The 16569-nt window shown below is 39.3% G+C and overlaps 1 protein-coding gene across 1 annotated transcript in view; it reads left to right on the top strand.

Moving 5' to 3' along the window:
* The window catches only part of LOC115222869 (CD63 antigen), a 35830-nt gene extending 19261 nt beyond the window's left edge, over window positions 1–16569 (top strand). Inside the window, exons 2-7 of the mRNA XM_029793235.2 lie at window positions 4472–4660; window positions 10256–10330; window positions 11916–12011; window positions 12879–13004; window positions 14370–14453; window positions 15562–16569. Of these exons, the coding sequence (XP_029649095.1) occupies window positions 4472–4660; window positions 10256–10330; window positions 11916–12011; window positions 12879–13004; window positions 14370–14453; window positions 15562–15627 (636 nt within the window). The 3' untranslated portion in view covers window positions 15628–16569. The remainder of the gene's footprint in view (window positions 1–4471; window positions 4661–10255; window positions 10331–11915; window positions 12012–12878; window positions 13005–14369; window positions 14454–15561) is intronic.

The raw sequence follows: 16569 nt of genomic DNA, 5'->3' as shown, positions 1-16569 counted from the left end.
CTTTGTAACAACTTTTTCTTTGTAACGAGCCAAAATCTAATGTTAAATTATCAATTTTCATTTTTTAATTGGAATAAGTCTATTTATCACTGTGATCACTGTGACCGACCAGGCTATCAGATGTTGCTACACATGGCTAAAACAATGCTACACATCGCTGGTCACAATGCGCTTCGCATTGTTTTAGCCTTCAAATGATGCCACCCCGCTGGCTAAGTGAGCAGGCCAACAGAAGAAAGAGTGAGAGAAAGTTGTGGCGAAAGAGCACCGCAGGGATCGCCACCACCCCCTGCCGGAGCCTCGTGAAGCTTCAGGTGTTTTCGCTCAATAAACACTCACAACGCCCAGTCTGGGAATCGAAACCGTGATCCTACGACCACGAGTCCGCTGCCTTAACCACTGGGCCATTGCGCCTCCAAGTCTATTTATGGTAGTCTTAACCATGGTAGTTTTGGAAAATCATCATCATCATCGTTTAACGTCCATTCTCCATGCTAGCATGGGTTGGACGGTTCGACCGGGGATCTGGGAAGCCAGAAGGCTGCACCAGGCTCCGGTCTGATCTGGCAATGTTTCTACAGCTGGATGCCCTTCCTAACGCCAACCACTCCGTGAGTGTAGTGGGTGCTTTTTACGTGCCACCTGCACTGGTGCCATGCGAGGCTGGCATCGGCCACGGTCGGATTGGTGCATGCACGACAATTTTATTATGACAACTTACCAAGCTTCCTGGTAACCTGAAGAAAAGTCTGTTAAACTGGCATCAAAAGGATTATTTTAAATCCTAGATTTAAGCTTTGTGAGATTTGGTTTGGGATTTTTTTTTATACTTGTGGGAGGGGTGAATGGTAGTTCTTGTGACTCTTGCAGGCTTTCTTAGACTGCAATTAAATGTGCTTGGTGTTTATCAACTCTTCTTGGGTGGATGGGTCTTCTTGAGTACAGCAAGGCACCAGATATCTCTGACTCCTATCACAAATCAATATCACCAAAGTCTCGAAACTGGGATAAGCTTAATTCAAAACTATTCTTTTATTTCTTTATTTGTTTGTCATTTGACTGCGGCCATGCTGGAGCACTGCTCTGAAGGGTTTTTAGTTGAACAGATTGACCCCAGGACATTTTTTAAAGCTTAGTACTTATTCGACTTGTCTCTTTTGCCAAACTGTATGTTATGGGGACATACACGTCAACACCAGTTGTCAAGTGGTATTGGAGGGACAAGCTCAAAGATACACACAGATATATATATATATATATATATATATTATATATATATATATATATATATATATATATATATATCTATCACATGATCACATGACCGACCAGACTATCAGATGTGGGTACACATCGCTGGTCACAATGCGCTTCACATTGTTTTAGCCATCAATATATATATATATGTATATATATTTGTGTGGTGGGCTTCTTTCAGGTTTCATCTATCAAATCCACTCAAAAGGTTTTGGTCAGTTCAAGGCTATAGTAGAAGACGCTTGCCCAAAGTGCCACACAGTGGGACAGAACCCAGAGCAATGTGGTTAGAAAGCCAGCATTTTACTATGCATCCATGTCTATGTCTGAATAAGCATTATATTTGACAATCTGATAACTGAGTTAGGACTGCTTTAGAAGCTGGGTGGTCCATGTTTGAGGATTAATCTCTTATTTTGTCTTTTGTCATCCTTATTGGTGCTGGTTACGTTGTGGTCAAACTGGTTTTTGAATTGAGCATGTTATGGAGTGATTAGTTGGGTTGTTGGCTTTTTGAAGTTTCTTCCAGTGTTTTGATTTTAGAGCTGAATTGAATGCTTGTGGCATCTCCATTCTACTGTCTTGTCCCTCCTTCAAACCTTATGCTAATGAATATGCTCAAACCTCCCCTCCCCCTGAACAATTGCCCCATTAGTATTCGGATTACTCTAGCAAATGTAATGCTTATTTATCATCACGTAGCTTCATGGTTTTGATATTTTTAGAATGACATTGTAGGGTAGGTGTGATAGGCTGGTTCTGACAAGTTTGAACATAAAACAGAACCAGTTATGGCTGGTTTGAATGCTAAAGAGTTAAATATGTTAACATTTTTCTCTGCTGATAACAGGAGTTAAAAAAGAAAGATTTTAATCCTAATTTTTTACCTTTCTATAGTACCAGTATAGTATTGGTTTCAAATTTTGGTACAAGGCCAGCAATTTCAGAAGAGGGGTTAAGTTGATACATCAACCCCAGTGTGCAACTGGTACTCATCTTATTGACCCCGAAAGGGACGAAAGGCAAAGTTGGACCTTGGTGGGATTTGAACTCAGAACGTTGAAGACAGGCAAAATGCTGCTAATGCTAGTGTAGCATATTGAAATAAGGATTAACGCAGTGAGCTGGCAGAATTGTTAGCATGCCAAGCAAAATACCTAGTGGTATTTTGTTTGTCTCTATGTTCTGGGTTCAAATTCTGCTGGGGTTGACTTTGCCTTTCAACCTTTTGGGATTGATAAAATAAATACCTATTTCTTTATTACCCACAAGGGGCTAAACACAGAGGGGGACAAACAAGGACAGACATAGGTATTAAGTCGATTACATCGACCCCAGTGCGTAACTGGTACTTAATTTATCGACCCCGAAAGGATGAGAGGCAAAGTCGACCTCGGCGGAATTTGAACTCACAACGTAACGACAGACGAAATACGGCTACGCATTAGCTCCCAGCATCCCCCGAAATTCCTGGCCTTATAATAGGGATTCTTTCAATGGCTATTTTGGCAAGACTTAAGTTTATCCTTAATGGAGGAAGTTTCTCTAATAATGGTTAAACCTGGCTGGAATTTTAATTTTTTTTATTTTACATTTCAAAATGATTAAAATATTACTTCGTTCCTTGGTTTTTTGTGTTTGTTTCACCATGCTAGCATGAGTTAGATAAAAAAATGTTATTGAGGTGTTATTCAGATATTGTGCTGGTTCTTGTCTGATCACCAAAGTTAAGCAACATTGAGCCTAGTTAGTACTTAGATGGGTGACCACTTGGGAAATCTCGGTGCTGTAAGCATCTCACACTAAGGCACAGCTGTGTGGTAAGAAGCTTGCTTCTCAGCCACATGGTTCAGTGTTTAGTCCTGCTGCATGGCATCATGGGCAAGTGTTATCTATAGCCTTAAGCCTACCAAAGCCTTGTGAGTGGATTTGGCAGGTCTCCTCACCATTGCTTGACAACCCATGTTGGTGTGTTTATATCCCTGTAACTTAGTGGTTTGGCAAAAGGACTGATAGAATAAATACTAGGCTTACAAAGAATAAGTCCTGGGGTTAATTTCTTTAAGGTGGTGCTCCTGCATGGCCTCAGTCAGCAATAAGAGAATATAACTGGATGTTCTTCCTGCTGCTAACCCTTATTTAAAATATTTTTTTCCAAGTACAGGGTCTCTTATTTCATATTCCTTTGAAGGTACAGAGCAAATAGACATTTTGACAAATAACAGCACCACACATAAGACTTTTGTAGAACACAAATATAAGCGCACGTGTGCACACACACACAGGGGACATGCATGGTTTTTGCATCACAGAACCAGAGGCAATTTTGGTTGGGTTGGTAGTGAAAAAGATTGAATATTTTGTTTTACTCATTGGACTAAAACCATGCTGGTGCACCAACCTGAAGGGTAGTGTTGATCAGATCAATCCCAGTACTTTTTGTTAAGCCTGGTAGTTACTCTATCGATCTCTTTTGCCAATCTAAGTAAAGGAGATGTCAACAAACCAACACCAGTTGGTTTGCTTACAACACTTACATAACGTGTGTGTGTGTGTGCACACATCATTTAACTTCCATTTTCCACTGCTGACATGGGTTGGACAGTTTGACAGGACCCAATAAGGTTAGGGGCTGCGCCTGTTCTGGCATGGTTTCTACAGCTGGATTTCCTTGATGCCAACCCACCTTACAGAGTGTACTGGGTGCTGTTTATGTGGAACTAGTGCTTTTAATGTAGTTACAACACCAGTGTTTGTGTATGTAAATGTCATCATCATCATCGTTTAATGTCTGTTTTCCATGCTAGCATGGGTTGGACGGTTCGACCGGGGTCTGGGAAGCCAGAAGGCTGCACCAGGCTCCAGTCTGATCTGGCAGTGTTTCTACAGCTGGATGCCCTTCCTAACGCCAACCACTCCGTGAGTGTAGTGGGTGCTTTGTATATATAACGGGTCTCTGAACCGTTTCTCTTTGCCAAATTCCCTCACAAAGCATAAACTGGGGTGGGTTTGGGGCCATAGAAGACACCTACGTCAGGTGCTCTTCAGTAGTACTGAACCTGAAACCAAAGGGTTTACAAATTAATCTTCTTAACCACACAGCCATGTTTCCTCTCCCCACTAAAAATTCTTTCCCCATCCCAAATGTCCTTTCTAGTTAATGACATCTCAGTGTTTCATTTATATTAAAATATGTATATTTTCTCTGTTACAGATTGCTGCAATAGCACTGATCGCAGTTGGCATTGTAGTACAGACCAACTTCTCAGGGTATTTGAATTTCTTTGATGCGCCGGTGACTTCGGTGGCGATACTGCTGATAGTTGTCGGCGTTATTATGTTCTTCATTGCTGCATTTGGTTGTTGTGGAGCCATTAAGGAACACAATGTCTGCACCATGGTGGTAAGTATTGCTGTTCTCTCTCCTTTATTTTTATTTTATTTTTTTTTTTTCCTATTTGAAATAATATCAATGCCTTTTCTACCTACCTTTCCTTTCAACAGTGACTATATTAACAGGCTTTGGTATTTTGTATCTTTTTTTCCGGACAATCTTATTTATGGCGTTAACATCCATTTTTCATGCCGACATCAGTTGGGTGTTGGATAGTTTGACCAGAACCGGCAAGCAGGTAAGCTGCACCAGGTTCCGGTCTGCTTTAACAGCTGGTTGCCTTTCTTAATACCAGCCACTCAACAGTGAGTGTTGGGAGCTTTTAATGTGACACTGGCATTGGTGCTTTTACGTGGCACCAACACAAGTGCCTTTTACGTGACACCTGCACAGAACTCTTGCGGACTAATCCCCTTCACCAGAGGGAGTGGCCTTAACACTTCTGCTGTGGAAGATGGATCAGTGTCAAGTATCTTGGTCCCTTGACATCTCATTTGAAATGTTCAGCATCTGAGGTTGTCCTGAGGTCATCCTTCAGTACTTCATCCCATGTCTTCCTGGTTCCTCCTCTTTTATGAGTTCCATCCGCTTTGAGAGATTGGCACTTCCTTATCGAGCTGTTGGCATCCACCTGCACCTCAGCACAGTCTTTTCTCTTGCACACTGTACCTAATTCCTCTTATGTCTAACTTCACTCTCAATACACTTGCAGTCTGTCAATCAGTGGTGCATACTAACCTCATTCTTCTCTAGCCCTTGCATGGCCCTTGCATTCAGGGCTCATGTCTCACTACTATATAAAATTGCTGTTTGTATACATCATACAATCTTCCTTTCACTTGAAGAGAGACTTTTGATTAATAGGGGTAAAAGCTCTCTGAATTTTCCCCATCCCATTCTTATTCTAGCTACTACACTTTCTGTACATCTTCTCCCATTACTAATTTGATCTTCTAGGAAGCAAAACATTTACTATATCCTTGGGTTTACTAAAGCTTTGTGAGATTTGGTAGACAAAAACTGAAAAAAGCCTGCCGTGTCTGTGCCTTTGTGTATGTGTTTGTACTCCCCAGTGTTTGACAACTGGAGTAGGTGTTTTTACATACCCGAAACTTAGCAGTTCAGCAAAAGAGACCAATAGAATAAACGCAAGGCTTTACAAAAAAAAAAGTCCTGGGGTTGAAAAGTTAGACCAAGTCGTCAAAGCAGTACCTTAGCATTGCCGCAGTCTAATAACTGAAATGAGTAAGACCTGCACATGCATGCAGTCATGGAAACATGTACATGTAGGTACATGCATCTGCGGACACCTGCATATGTATGCATGTGTGTGCATATATAACTGTCACTGCAGACTCTCTCAGGAAATCAGTCTGGGGCAGCCTGCAACCGCTGAGACCTTCGGAATGGCACATCTAATTTTCCTGTTCTCTTTTACTTGTTGCAGTCATTAGACTGTGGCCATGCTGGGGCAGCCACCTTGAGAAATTTTGGTTGATCAAATCTACCTCAGTACTTATTTTCCTTTTAAGCTTGGTACTTATTCTACTGATCTCTATTGCTGAACCGCTAAGTCACAGGGATGTAAACACTGCAACACTGGTTGTTAAGCAGTGGTGTGTGTGTGTGTGTGTATATATATATATATTATATATATATATATATATATATATATATATATACACGCACACACACAGACAGAGGCTTGTTTCAGTCTCCGTCTACAAAATTTACTCACAAAGTTTGGATGTTATAGGAGAAGACACTTGCCCAAAGTGTCAGACAGTGAAACTGAACCCAGAACCATGTGGTTGGGAAGCAATCTTCTTATCACACTGCCATGTCTGCATCCATCACCTTGAATTTTTCATAGTGTGGCCTCACTTAATGACAAGCCATGTCTTTATGCAGCTTGCTCCTCAATAAAAATTGTCTCAGCCTTATAACTCCACTTTTATACTTCATTTATGCTGTGTACAACCCATACCTATTTCTTTACTACCCACAAGGGGCTAAACACAGAGAGAAGACAAACAAGGACAGACAAACGGATTAAGTCGATTATATCGACCCCAGTGCGTAACTGGTACTTATTTAATCGACCCCGAAAGGATGAAAGGCAAAGTCAACCTCGGCGGAATTTGAACTCAGAACGTAGCGACAGATGAAATACCTATTTCTTTACTACCCAGAAGGGGCTAAACACAGAGAGAAGACAAACAAGGACAGACAATCGGATTAAGCCGATTATATCGACCCCAGTGCGTAACTGGTACTTATTTAATCGACCCCGAAAGGATGAAAGGCAAAGTCGACCTCGGCGGAATTTGAACTCAGAACGTAGCGGCAGACGAAATACGGCTACGCATTTCGCCCAGCATGCTAACGTTTCTGCCAGCTCGCCTCCCTTACAACCCATACCTGCAAGATTGGAGTGGTATTTCTAATACACCATCCAGCTGAACACTGTGATTTGCTCTCTGGTTGAGAGCAAATTTTTTCCGTTTTCCTGTTTTCTGAGCCTGGTGATGGAATGATGCAATCATTAGAACACGATACTTGTTCCAAGTTCAAATCCTGCCATGGTAAAGTTTGCTTTTCTCATCAGGGGTTCAATTAAAATCACAACGACACAGGCACACCAACATGATCGTCTGTTGTTAGAAGGTTGGAAAGAATGCCATGTCGTACTTGTTCTAGTGCTTTACATGTGGAGTTCAAATCCCACCATGGTCTCGGGAGATGAATAAAAAGTAGCAGCCCAAGGCTGTGTAGAGGCAAAACTTTAAGAATGTTGGATTGAATACTTTACGGTGTTTGTTGTGGTTCTTTGCATCCTGAATTCAAATCCTGCCATGACCTCTTTGGGTGGTAGACTTATTCTGTCACTTGGTTTAAGACTAATCCCCGCCACCTGGTACTGTAACTGCCTTTACCTATGTCCATGTTATTGCAAATATATTGAGGCCAGGTGTTTGGTTTGAGAATATCTTCCCTCTGCCTACCTACCAGCCTTGAAAGCTCTGTAATGGGTCATGGGTACCACCTTCATGCCTGAATAAAAAAAAAAATTTTTTTAAATGTATTTCTCCTCCATACATTGACTTCATCAATCTCACATGTCTGAGGGTCTACAAACCTCATGGACATTGTCTCCTTGTGTATTAATCCACTGAAGGGAGTCGACTGTGGCAACTGCCTCACAAGTCATATCCACAGTTGAATATATAATCTAATTTAAAACTTGAATCCTCAAGCAAGTCCTGAATGTTGCTTAGTCTCATTTCTAACCCTTACTGGAGTTTTATTTTCTTTTATTCTTTTAATAAGAAACCTCTTTCTAATTCTTAAAAACATCAGGTGTTTACTTAAGGTGTTTTGACTGATCAAAATATTGTTGAACACTAACAGACTCCAATCTCTGGCCCTCATGTGTACTTCCTCCTCTCCTCACTGTCTTTTCTCTTACCACTATAACAACTTCAGTTCCTCAGGAGTTGTTTGATCTCATAGCATTTCTTACTCGGGCCATCTTGACTCATTTGTCATCTGTCTTTCCTTTTCAATTTTATCCCAAGCCTCACACTAACCACTTTGCATACTTCAACTCTCTGGAATTCCATATTGGTCAGTTTTTCTTGTGGCTGTTCAAGACATGCCACATGTTTGTCTGTTGGATGGATGAGGATCAATTAATCATCCTGAAGGATGTACTTGTACTTGTGGTGACATTCACCCTGGACAGGTTGAGTCGGCTTCTTCTACTCATGGAAGAAGTTTCATGGGAATATGTGGATTTCACAAGCGGTCCCCAACAATCCCACATGTGGAGACATCCTGTTTGCTGCAGATTGTCCGCAGACGCAGGGACAGAACGACTGAGGAGCCGCCGGTTGCCGAAGCAGACACTCTGAGGATTTTCACCAGTGTCCCGTCTGCCAGGTTGTGGCCCTAATACCACTGTGTCAGACCAATCCTCCTTGGGTGGCCCTACCAGGAACCGAAGTTCCCGACGGCATAGCTCTGACACTGCCCGTTGCCAGTGTCCTGAAGGATGGATGACTGATGTCTTGCATGTTAACCCTTTTGATACCAATGTACCCAAAACCGCCTATAGTTCTATAATACAAATTTCCTGTTTTAAAATGATTTAAATTGAAACTACCCATCAAAATCTCATGTTAATTTTGAAAACTTGCGTAATAATGGCAGTTATTTTGCTAAGTTCTTCATTACTTTCAAAATTGATTGAAACCGGGTCAGTGTATTTCAAGAGAAATATGGTTACAAAAGGTTTAACCCTTTTGTTATTTATTTTGAGATGCTCTGTGTTTCAGTCAATTAATTTTAAATATAACAAAGAATTTAGTAAAAGAACTTAGTTATCATTAACCCTTTAGTGTTTAAACCGGCTACATCCGGCCCACTATATTCTACATGTTTTATATTTGAACTAGCCATATCTAGCCTTTCACACCTAACCTACATTGACATTCTAAAAAATCACATCATTGAAACCTCAAAGTTGTAAGATAATGCATGATTAATTCAAAACAATTTGAGGGAAAAAGTATTACGTTTAACAGAATAATCTGAACACTAAAGGGTTAAGCTAGTGTTGGGAACATAAATTGTGACTAAGGTTTGGTGGAAGATTTTTATTCAATACTTATGGAAACAAGACATTTGTACTCAGAGGCAGTTTTGGCCGGGTTAGTAACGAAAGCGTTAAAGAGAAGTGTTGCACACAGTCAGCCTCACCCTCATCTGTAACCATTCTTCAATACAGTGGCAAGACGAGGTTGAGACGACTGGTGATGGATGCAGCGAATAACTTACTTGCCTCATCTTGTTCTCTGCACTCCACAATGCATCACTGCAGTGCCTCCCCTCCAATGAACTCGGCAGGGGAAGCTAGACTCAGTGGAGAAGTGATGTCTCTTGTTTGCTCTTTTGTACTCTCTGTTGTTTCTCTACAATATATCGAAATCGAATTGAACCAGCCAGGATCCCTGGTCTGGTGGTACGTAAAAAGCACTATCCGACTCGTGGCCGATGCCAGCGCCGCCTCGACTGGCTTCCGTGCCGGTGGCACATAAAATACACCAATCCGACCGTGGCCGTTGCCAGCCTCGCCTGGCACCTGTGCAGGTGGCACGTGAAAAGCACCCACTACACTCACGGGGTGGTTGGCGTTAGGAAGGGCATCCAGCTGCAGAAACACTGCCAGATAAGACTGGAGCCTGGTGCAGCCTTCTGGCTTCCCAGACCCCGGTGGAACCGTCCAACTGTAGAAACATTGCCAGATAAGACTGGAGCCTGGTGCAGCCTTCTGGCTTCCCAGACCCCGGTCGAACCGTCCAACTGTAGAAACATTGCCAGATAAGACTGGAGCCTGGTGCAGCCTTCTGGCTTCCCAGACCCCGGTCGAACCGTCCAACTGTAGAAACATTGCCAGATAAGACTGGAGCCTGGTGCAGCCTTCTGGCTTCCCAGATCCCCCGGTCGAACCGCCCAACCTATGCTAACATGGAGAACGGACGTTAAACGATGATGATGATGATGATCATAATGTTTTAAGCCTCAATTTAATTTCTTTTTCAGTTTGCTGTTCTTTTGGCTTTAATCTTCATTCTCCAACTGGCTGGTGGAATTGCTGCCTTTGTCATGCGCAGTGATGTAAGTTGATATTGTTTTCATATTTGCCCCCTAAATTTGTGTTCATTTATTTTAAGGAATTTTAAAATTATAACATATTTTCTCTCCTTTTGTTTTTCCATTGTTTTATATTTCCCTGATCTTTTTATACTTTCATTTCTTTAGAGGATCTTTAGCGGATCGTTAACCTTCAATGTTGGAAGGTTAATTCTAAAAATGAGGTTGGGAAATGAAACGAGAAATAAACAGAAATAAAAACAAAAATAAAGACAAATTAAAGTAAAAAAAAATGGATAAAATAGATAAAAGCTAAACAAATGAAAAAAAGAAAAATGAACAGGCAAGACCTGTAGCATCACTTTAGAGCATGTAATTTATAATTCAAATATGACAGTTATAGTAAATGTGCATAAAGTTTCTTACAGCTGTTTCTAGAATAGCTGTACAAAGATTCCTATATAAAAGCCAACTACTCTGTCTTCAGGGAGGAAGAATCAAGGAATATCCTTAAAGGATATTAATAGTTACAGTTCCATTGTCAAAGAATTAAGGAATAGCCTCTTAATATTTTTTAATTCTTCTTCTCTGATTTTATATGGAAATCTTTGCTCAAAGGGATTTGCAGCATATATACAAGCTGTAAGATCTTTATGCACATTTACAACTCTTGCAGTTATGTTTGAATTATAAAATTACACTATCTAAAGGGATTCCATGTCTTATTTGTTCATTTTTTTCTTTCTAATGTATAACTACCTGATGGGTGGTGAATCACTGATAGCTATTCATTGTTTGGTGGTTTCACTTTCACTTTAGTTGTAGTTCAATTTGGAGTTTTAGTGGTCAACAAACGTGCTTATTGCATATACCTATGATGTTACATCATTAAACATAATTTTATCTGTACTCAGTGTGTGTGTATATATATATATATATATATATATATATATATATATATATATATATTTTTAATGAAATGGATAAATGAATTATCTTGTTACGGATTATTCAAATTATAACCGATACCTGGGTAGCAAATTCTTTGAAACGTGTAGAAAATAATAAAAAGGAATTTTGTAAAATCTTCGTTCAGCTCCATTTCTTCCCTCACTAAATAAATATATATATATATATATATTGTCTTTATACGCACACATACGCACATTTTGAAAATAGTACCTTTTTTTTTTTTTTAATAAAATTTTTTTATTTTGAATTTCTTGCCAAACCCTAGAAATTTGTTTGCACAGGGCCAGATCAGATTGAGCCTGGTGCAGCCTTCTGGTTCATCAGTCCTCAATCAAACCGTCCAACCCATGTCGTGGACGTTAAATGACAACGATGATGATGAGGGCTCTGGATTCCTCTTTTCAGAACCTACTTTGGGAGTAACCTGACCTTACAATCATCAGCATAACATTTTTGTTGGTTCTCACTCTTAATGAGGATAATAATTAACCCTAATATAATATGTATGTATGTATGTATGTAATAAGTTCAAGTAAATGGAGGCCATATTGACTTGTTTGGAAAATTTTAAGTAATTGCTTCATTGATTTGATTTGATTTCCTTCCAACTGATGTTAACTCATGTTCATTTTTCCAGCTTGAAAATACTGTTACCGAAACCATGAAAAAAGCCGAACAGAATTATCTTACTTCACCTGGTGTCAAGAAAACTTGGGATGATGTTCAAACTGACGTAATTATTCTTCTTCCTCTTCCTCTTTTGTGGGGTTCCATTTTTTTTTTTTTTTTTTTAAATTAAATTCTTTTATAAACTTGTTTTTGTTCTTTTTGCTTTTCTGTTGTCACAAATGCAGATATGACTGCTTTTGTACCAGTTTGATCTCTATCGTGCGATACCTTGGGCAATCTTCTATTACAGCCTTTGGTTGACCAATGTTTTGAATGAAATTTAGTTGTTGCCAACTGTACTGAAGCCCATTGTGTGTGTCTGGGTGCATGTCTTTCATTATGAAGGGGTACAAAAAAGTTCCTGGTTTTAATGGTATTGCAAAAGGCCTGGTTTTAGGCTCAACCTTTCGAGTTCTTTGACAGGGTTCAGAAAAACTGAAGGACTGCTGTAATAAGTGTGTGAATCTGAGAGGGGGATATGTTGAATAAAATCATAACTGATACTCCTGTATTTTTTTTTACCCAAAGCCAGGGACTTTTTGGCAACCCCTCGTTTATTTGTATAAATTAAATAAGGATCAGCTTAATTAGCCCTTAAATGTTTCTTCAGAATTAACCCTTTCATTACTGTATTTATTGAGATGCTCTATGTTTCATTCAATTATTTTAAATATAACAAAGAATTTAGTAAAATAGCTTAGTTATCATTAAGCTAGTGTTAGGAACATAAATTGCGACTAAGGTTTGGTGGTATATTTTAATGCAAAACTTACGAAAACAAGACATTTGTACTACAGAGCCAGAGCCGGTTTTGGCCGGGTTGGTAATGAAAGGGTTAAGGTGCCTGAAGGGCAAATGTAGGGTTTACATTTTTTTAAAGTTAAATTGATATTGAAGGATTGTAAAACTGTCAAGTTTCTTTCTCTTTCAGTTTAAATGCTGTGGTGTGGATAAATCAACTGAATGGCAACAGGTTTATACAAATACTACTTTGCCAGATTCGTGCTGCGAGAGTGACAAGGGATGCAATGAATCAAGCAAGGACAAATACCAAACTGTAAGTCTACAGAGTTTTGTGCATTTTTCATTCATCATCTGTTTTTCCATGTTGCTGTGGGTTAGGCAGTTAGAGAAATGGTGTCACGAGCTGACTTCTCTATTCTGTAATGTTGTATGTTATATTTATGTATGGTTGCATTGCATGCACAAACTAGCATTACCGTAGTAGTCAAATAGCTGCATGCCTCCAAAGATTTCCTGAAGAAGGAAGTCTTAACCTTGAAATACTAAAATACCTGTTACAAGTAAAAGACCATTGATTTGTATTATTTCTTATAACAATAATCCGATCGTGGCCGTTTGCCAGCCTTGTCTGAGACCTGCGCCGGTGGCCCGTAAAAGCACCCACTACACTCACGGAGTGGTTGGCGTTAGGAAAGGCATCCAGCTGTAGAAATATTGCCAGATCAGACTGGGCCTGGTGCGGCCTTCTGGCTTCCCAGACCCCAGTTGAACCATCCAACCCATGCTAGCATGAAAAGCAGACACTAAACGATGATGAACTTGCACTGTTTTGGCCTTTATAAAAAGAAAATTAAAAGCATTTAAATTTCTATATCTAAATGGATGACAACAGTCACTAAGCAAGATTGCCAAAATCCTTGGAATAAAACAAGATTTATAAACCTACTTCATATAGGTGTAGGAGTGGCTGTGTGGTAAGTAGCTTGCTTACCAACCACATGGTTCTGGGTTCAGTCCCACTGCGTGGTACCTTGGGCAAGTGTCTTCTACTATAACCTCGGGCCGACCAAAGCCTTGTGAGTGTATTTGGTAGACGGAAACTGAAAGAAGCCCATTATATATGTGTATATATGTATGTGTGTGTCTGTGTTTGTCCCCCCAACATTGCTTGACAACCGATGCTGGTGTGTTTACATCCCCGTAACTTAGTAGTTCAGCAAAAGAGACCGATAGAATAAGTACTAGGCTTACAAAGAATAAGTCCTGGGGTCGATATTTGCTCGACTAAAGGTGGTGCTCCAGCATGGCTGCAGTCAAATGACTGAAGCAAGTAAAAAAGTTAAGAGTTATAAAAAAAAATGGTTTTCATAGGGTTCCTTTTTATCTTTTCTCTCTCTCTCTCATTTTTTTTTTTTGCTTTGCTTCTCTTCTGTGTCCCTCTTTATTCTTACTCTTTTTTCCGCCTTTCTCTTTCTTTCATTCTCTTAGAGTTCTTTTTTACTTTGTCACTCTTGAACTTATGGCCTTAGGATTGTGAAACACCCTAACCAACCAAACCACATACCTTCAATGGTTGTTACTCTATTGCCTTTACTAGATGTGTCAGTCAGCATTTTATTTACCATTAGTATAATTTGATAACACTCATCATAAATTGTGGCTTTTATTTCTATTTCAGGGTTGTGCCGATGCATTTATTTCCTGGTCAAAGAGTAATTTGGCGAAAATCGCAGCTGCAGGCCTTGCCCTTGCTTTTATTCAGGTAAGCATTTAAGCTGGAAATTGCATCCTTATGTTGAAGTGTTAGCAAATATCAGTTTGGTGGAGAAGTGTTGGGAAGGGAACCAGAATGGGTCAGGGAAGAGAAGGAGGTGACAGAGGACAGTAGGTGGGATATAGTGTGAATTATTGGGATAAATGGTATTATTTACAGTATTTGAGCAAATTAGGAGAGTGGAGAGATGGGCTTTAGAAGATGAGTTTTTGGTGGGGGACTTGATTGGACCAAACTTTTGCTTTTTATGTCAATATATGTGCAGGAGTGGCTGTGTGGTAAGTAGCTTGCTAACCAACCACATGGTTCCAGGTTCAGTCCCACTGCGTGGCATCTTGGGCAAGTGTCTTCTGCTATAGCCCCGGGCCGACCAATGCCTTGTGAGTGGATTTGATAGATGGAAACTGAAAGAAGCCTGTCGTTTATATGTATATATGTGTGTGTGTATGTATATGTTTCTGTGTCTGTATTTGTACCCCTAGCATTGCTTGACAACCGATGCTGGTGTGTTTACGTCCCTGTTACTTAGCGGTTCAGCAAAAGAGACCGATAGAATAAGTACTGGGCTTGCAAAAGAATAAGTCCCGGGGTCGATTTGCTCGATTAAAGGCGTTGCTCCAGCATGGCCGCAGTCAGATGACTGAAACGAGTAAAGAGTATAGCTACAAATTTATTTTTTTTGTTTATGGGTGTCTTCTGTCAATGGAAAAGAGCAATTTTTGGGAGGTGGAGAGAATACTCAATCTAGTCACAATAAAATCTTTCCAAGAGTGAAAGATTAATCTTACAGTGGCTGAAATCAGAAGCAAGCTCTCAAGTGTGGCAAGGCAGCTGGGGTGGATGAAATTTGGCCAGAGATGCTAAAAGGTATTCAGTTACTGACTTGTGTATAGCAGGTGGCTTGGATCACTTGAAAGACACTGAAGCAATGACAATCCAGAGTGGTAATCCCAATTTTTTAAAAAGGAAATTTGTGCTCTAATAACAGGAACAAAGATATTAAAAAAAAAGTTAAGACTACTTGTATTATTTACTCTAACCATTGCTCATTAGATGTATCTTTGTCTAAACCATTGCTAATTTTTTTCTATTCCAGGTGATTGGTATTGTGTTCGCTTGCTGTTTGGCTCAGGCTATCCGGAAAGAATATGAATGTGTGTAAAACCTATCTTATGTAGAAGCAGCTAAACCAGCAATTTTTTGTTCCCAGAAAACCTGCTGATATGTTTTTGTTAATTTTTTTTTTTTCCTTGTCTGTATATACATTTGGTCTATCTCTGTTGTTAACTTCTATTTTTCTGACTCTATATTATATTAACTAGCAGTACAATAAATTAAAAAATATATGAACAAATGATAATAAAAACATTAATGAAAATTTATTTTTTTTTGCAAATGGAAAATGGTTGCATACTGTTGAAAAGAGAAATAGCTCCTCTTCATACTAATAGGTTTCTGCCAAGTTTGAGATTAATTTCCTCCCTATTTTCTCTCAAATCTGTACCCTCCTTTCTTTTTTTTTTTTAATTCATAGATTATATTGCTTTAGCATTTATTAGCTTTTCTGTTTTTGGAATTTTCTGTCTTGAGTTTTTTTGTAAACTTTCAATGTAGAATTGAAATGATCAATTCTATCGTGTTTAATGTTTTATTTCATTCTAGTTAATTTCTGTTAAAAGCTGCTTTTTAATATATAATGTACATATATATATATATATATATATATATATTTGTGTACATTTTATATATATATGTATACACACACACACACACACACATGTATGTGTGTGTGTATGATATATAGAACTCCATTGAAATATTTTTCATAATTCATTTTTGTCATCCTTTGGACTACATAACTGGTTCATCTCTCTTCCTTTTCTCTTTCCTTTTCTTCATCTCTCTCTCTCTCTCTCTCTCTCTCTCCAAGTTGAGAATAAATAAAGAGGGCATGGTTTAGTTTTCTTGTTTTGTGAAAATTGTTGAAAAAAAAAAAAAGAAAAAACCCACCCCCTTAAAGAAAAACAAAAGAAAAAACAGGAACTGTTGTAACATTTTTTGTAAAGGTCAGAAAATGAAGACAACTAAGGAACTCTCCACCTTC

Source organism: Octopus sinensis, linkage group LG21 (genome assembly GCF_006345805.1).
Source record: "Octopus sinensis linkage group LG21, ASM634580v1, whole genome shotgun sequence".
Taxonomy (NCBI): Eukaryota; Metazoa; Mollusca; class Cephalopoda; order Octopoda; family Octopodidae; genus Octopus; species Octopus sinensis.
Note: the sequence above shows the minus strand (reverse complement) of the source record. Positions and strands in the feature narration are given on the sequence as shown.